At 63.5% G+C, this 4,219-nt stretch overlaps 4 protein-coding genes across 4 annotated transcripts in view; 2 read left to right on the top strand and 2 right to left on the bottom strand.

Moving 5' to 3' along the window:
* AMSG_03933 (bardet-Biedl syndrome 5 protein) overlaps positions 1-268 on the bottom strand; it is a 1,656-nt gene extending 1,388 nt beyond the window's left edge. Inside the window, exon 1 of the mRNA XM_013903730.1 lies at positions 84-268. Within this exon, the coding sequence (XP_013759184.1) occupies positions 84-151 (68 nt within the window). The 5' untranslated portion in view covers positions 152-268. The remainder of the gene's footprint in view (positions 1-83) is intronic.
* A 215-nt stretch (positions 269-483) lies between these two features.
* Positions 484-1,572, top strand: AMSG_03934 (ankyrin domain-containing protein; the record flags this gene model as incomplete). The annotated part of the gene is made up of 1 exon (XM_013903731.1): positions 484-1,572. One exon carries the CDS (start codon positions 484-486, stop codon positions 1,570-1,572), a length of 1,089 nt encoding a protein of 362 aa, XP_013759185.1.
* A 22-nt stretch (positions 1,573-1,594) lies between these two features.
* AMSG_03935 (uncharacterized protein) lies at positions 1,595-2,611 on the bottom strand (the record flags this gene model as incomplete). The annotated part of the gene is made up of 2 exons (XM_013903732.1): positions 2,496-2,611; positions 1,595-2,275 (listed from the first exon to the last, which is right to left on the bottom strand). Exons 1-2 carry the CDS (start codon positions 2,598-2,600, stop codon positions 1,595-1,597), a joined length of 786 nt encoding a protein of 261 aa, XP_013759186.1. The 5' UTR covers positions 2,601-2,611.
* A 472-nt stretch (positions 2,612-3,083) lies between these two features.
* Positions 3,084-4,077, top strand: AMSG_03936 (uncharacterized protein; the record flags this gene model as incomplete). The annotated part of the gene is made up of 2 exons (XM_013903733.1): positions 3,084-3,925; positions 4,064-4,077. The coding sequence occupies exons 1-2, from the start codon at positions 3,124-3,126 to the stop codon at positions 4,075-4,077; spliced, it is 816 nt and encodes a 271-aa protein (XP_013759187.1). The 5' UTR covers positions 3,084-3,123.
* Positions 4,078-4,219: the final 142 nt, after the last annotated feature.

Genomic DNA, 4,219 nt, shown 5'->3' on the forward strand with positions numbered 1-4,219 from the left:
ACACTACAACTACGACGTAACGACATACCCCCCCCCCCCCTCCCTCCCCCCCGTACCCCGCCACCACCACCACCACCACGTACTGCACCGGCAAGGAGAACTCGATCTCCCTGTCCTGCCACACCGTATTGGTGGGAAGGTCAGCAGCCATGGCCACACACAGTCCACCAGTCTGACCTCGTCAACCTCTTCAGTCTTCGGCTGATCCTGAGCAAGTTCTCCCTCGCTATTCCCCTTTCTCTACAAAGACTGAAGCACAGAGTGAGTGAGGTGCGCTTCTCCGTCTCTTCCTCTCCCTCTTGCCCGTCCTTGCCCCCCCCCCCCTCCCCCCCCCTCCGTGGTGGCTGCTCTCGATGGAGTGCGGCTCGTCCGCCAGCCGCACGACGGCTGCTGCTGCTCAACTTGTCTCCGTCCTCGCACACGGTGGCAATGTCACTCGACGAGCTTCCGGTAGAGATCTTGCACATCATAGCATACACGAGTATGGTGCTGAGTCCGGATGAGGTCTTTGCCTTGGCCTGCTCGTGCAAGCGGCTCTACGCTGCCCTGCTCGGCTCCCGCTACGGGAGGTGCCTTGCCGAGGCCACACTCGGCTTTCATGAGGCGATGGCGCGCCGGGCGTGGGGAGGTGCTCGAGTGGCGCTTGGTCGAATGGAGACGAATGAGGCACGACATGCGCTGGCTGGTCTTGCCATCATGCCTCTGATCGCCTCTGGCGATTCGGACGACGATGGGTGGCGGGCGATTGTGGAGGCGGTGGCAAGGGCGGGGATCAAGACCGCGGTGCTTGAGAATGACGAGCTGGGGATCCGCGCCGGCAGGAGTGTGTACTGGGAGATTAAGGATGCTACTGTTGGTGCTGCAGCCATGACGGCTGCATTTGAGATGGAGGACGTCGCCATCACGCTGATCCCGGTTGTGGACGACGATGAGCGGGTGGTGATGCTCGACCTTGCTGCTGATCGAGGCTTGCTGCGCCTCCTGCACACTCTTCTCCTCCAGGAGCCGCCGATTGATGTTTGCGCCTCTGATAGCTCCGCTCTGGTGTTGGCAGCAACGCGCGGCAACGTGCGTGCGGTGAAGCTGTTGATGGACGACGGGCGCGTGGATCCGGGCGCCGACGACTCGGCAGCGCTGCGCTGGTCGGCGAGCTTGGGCCACTTTGACGTGGTCCGGCTCCTCATCGCCGATCGGAGAACAGACTTGGCTGTCGATGACAATCTTGTCGTGACGGCGGCTGCCACTGCTGGGCGTGCAGACATTGTGGCAGTGGTGCTTGCCTCGGACTCGCCGCGGGTTGATCCGGCCGCCAACGAGAACGCAGCCCTCTGCTACGCCTGCGGTAAGGGCCACGCGCAGGTTGTGGCCTTCTTACTTGCTGACGAGCGTGTCGACGCCGCTGCCCGCAATCAGAGCCCTATCTGCTGGGCGGCGCAGCATGGACACGCCGAAGTTGTGGTCCTGCTTCTGAGCGATAGCCGAGTGGATCCTGCAGCGCGCGAGGGCATGCCGCTGCGCAAGGCGACGGAACGGGGCCACAAGGAGGTCGTCGCCCTACTTTGCTCCTGCTAGCATGCGGACTGGCTGTGAGAGTTCAATACTTCGCGCCGTACTCGCGCGACGGGGCCAGGATGTCGTAGTTGGCCGAGTTCTTGTGGGCGTAGTTGAGGCGGGCCGAGTGGGCCGCAGCTGCAACCGACGAGCCTGGGCTGGCAGTAGCTGGCGGCGGTGCAGCGGCCCACTCGTCGATCTGCAACAAGTTGTACTCGCGGGTATTGACCTTCTCGTAAAGACTGGCGCGGCCGCGCGGGTTGGTCTCGTCGATGATGGCCTGGCGGGCAGCCGAGTCGAGCTCGTCGTTCTCCTCGAGACGGACAGCCGACGAGAACTTGAGGGCGATGTTCTTGCGCTTGTACTCGGGCAGACCGTCGGCGACGGAGCTCAGCGGCGGAGTCGGGCGAAGGATGTTGTACCCGCGCTCAGCGTGAGGCTCTGGGAGATGGGCGCGGCCCTTGGGCGCGTCGCCCGAGTCGCCTTCGCCCGAGATAATGTCCCAGCCCCGACGCTCGGCTTTGTTCTTCAGCTGATGGGCCTTGGCAAAGGCCGCCTCCCGCAGAGCCGCCTGCTCCTCATCACACCTGTTCAAATCGTCCTCTGCATACGTCGCCGTCAGCGGGTTGTACGCCGGATGATGGCCCTGCTTGCTCGAGCCAGCCACAAGCTGCTCGTGCCGCAGCCGCCGCTTGCGCTCCTCCTCGGCCCGCGCCGCCGCCTCCTGCCGAACGAGAGAGACAGCGAGGGAGATACCACCATGTACACACATACACACACACACATATACACATATGTATACACCCATATGGACACGCAATGAGTGAGTGTTCTCCACCGGGCAGCACCGACTGCACAGCGAGGTGACCCCCGTAGCGGGCCACCACCACTACCACCACCACTACCACCACCATCACACACACACACACACGCACATAACATACCTGCTCCTCATACATGTATGTGCCGGAAATGGGATTGTAGTCGTCCCGCGCACGGCGGCGGCGCACAGGTGTGGTCGGCTCAGGCCCGGAAAACGTGTACGCCATCAGAAGGGCGGTTGGAGTGCGGTGGTGAGCCGAGTCCGCTGTCGCCGTCTCCGTCTCAGTCTCGGTCACTGTCTCGGCTGTCTTGCCACTCGCCGTCGTCGGCTAGCCACAGATGGATCGTGGCAGAGCTGCAGAGCAGTGTCATCGCAGTCATCACGCAATCGGTACGAGGAGGGAGCCCGCTCCCTACATCGCAGCCATCATCAGTCCTGGCCAAGCCACCCCCTCCCCCTCTCCCTTTCTCAACACAGCTCCATCAAGGCAGCCGATGGTCAACCGATCATCCATCATCTCGCTTGCCCATCAACCCCCCATGCACCTTGCCGGGTCTCGCCGCTGGGGTTTATGTTTCACCTGAGTTGAGTCTGGTCGTGGGCAATCCCGTCCATCGCTCCGTGTCGGCGATCGCGGGTTTGACCACCGCGCGGCACTTGTCTCGCCCACACCTGGCAGCAGGGACTACGATGGCAGCAAGAGGGGCGGAGAGGGAGTACGAAAGACTATTGGCGATGTGCTGAAGGAGATGGTGCCACCGGCCGAGCTTCCCATTGTCCGCATGGTGGTGGGTGAGGAGATCTTTGGCGCCAATGAGCAACTGGTGTCTGAGCTCGACGCTCTCCGCGACATGTGGCGGATGTTGAGGGAGGCCAACGAGGGACGTTATGCCGAGGACGAGGCTCTTGCTGCTGGTGGTACTCCACGTACTCGTCCGCAGACTCCGCTGAGGGGTCCACGGAAGCATGTCCATGCCTCGCTTGCCGCCCAGTTGCGGGCGGTGCTCAACGGCGACGTCGACCAAGCCGCGCTCCCGCCGCCAGACTCTGCCCGCGAGGCTGAGATCAGAGCCATGCTTGCCGACCCTGGAAAGAGCAAGACCAGCGAGAGCGCTCGGCGGGATGCTCTTGGCGGCCGCCATGCGGTCAAGGCCTCAGAGTCGGCGGACGAGGTCGTGGCACTGCAGCCCGATCTCACTGCTCTCCGCGTCGACGCCGTCAAGCCGCTGCTGCTTGAGGCGCTGGCACGGGAGCACGCCATTCTTCTTCAAGAGGTTGCGTACTTGCAGGCCTGCCTCGAGGCGGAAGTCGCGTATAAGCCGCCGCCCGCGCCGCCAACCCTCGATGAGCTCCGAGTGCTCGAGGGCAAGCTCATGCCCAAGGGTGCCGCCGCCACCACCACTGCTGCCCCCAAGATTGAGTCAAATCGGGCTGCCGTCAAGCTAGGCCCAGTCCGCGGGCCTGTTCCTCTCCGGAGGCGTGGCCGGGCCGTCCGGCCGGCCGCTGTGCCGATCGCACCCGGCGGCAAACTGCCGTCGCCGCCGCCGGGCCGTATCCCGCGTCGGCGCGGCCGGGGGCGGGGCCGCGGACTCGGCCATGGACGTGGACGCCGTGTGCTACGGGCTTTGGATGCCAGCAAACTACAAGACGGCCCCGCATCTGGGCCTGCGCCAGCTCCTCGACCCCGAGGACGTCGCAACTGATCATCGTATCGAACGCATCCAACCAACACATCTAACACATCTAACACATCTGAACCACCACATCAAGACAACAACACACAAGTCAACCCAACACAAACCAAACCAACACCTCAAAACGTCGTCCCCCCCCCCCTCACGATTA

The sequence above is a fragment of the Thecamonas trahens genome, assembly GCF_000142905.1.
Source record: "Thecamonas trahens ATCC 50062 unplaced genomic scaffold supercont1.16, whole genome shotgun sequence".
Lineage (NCBI taxonomy): Eukaryota > Apusomonadida > Apusomonadidae > Thecamonas > Thecamonas trahens.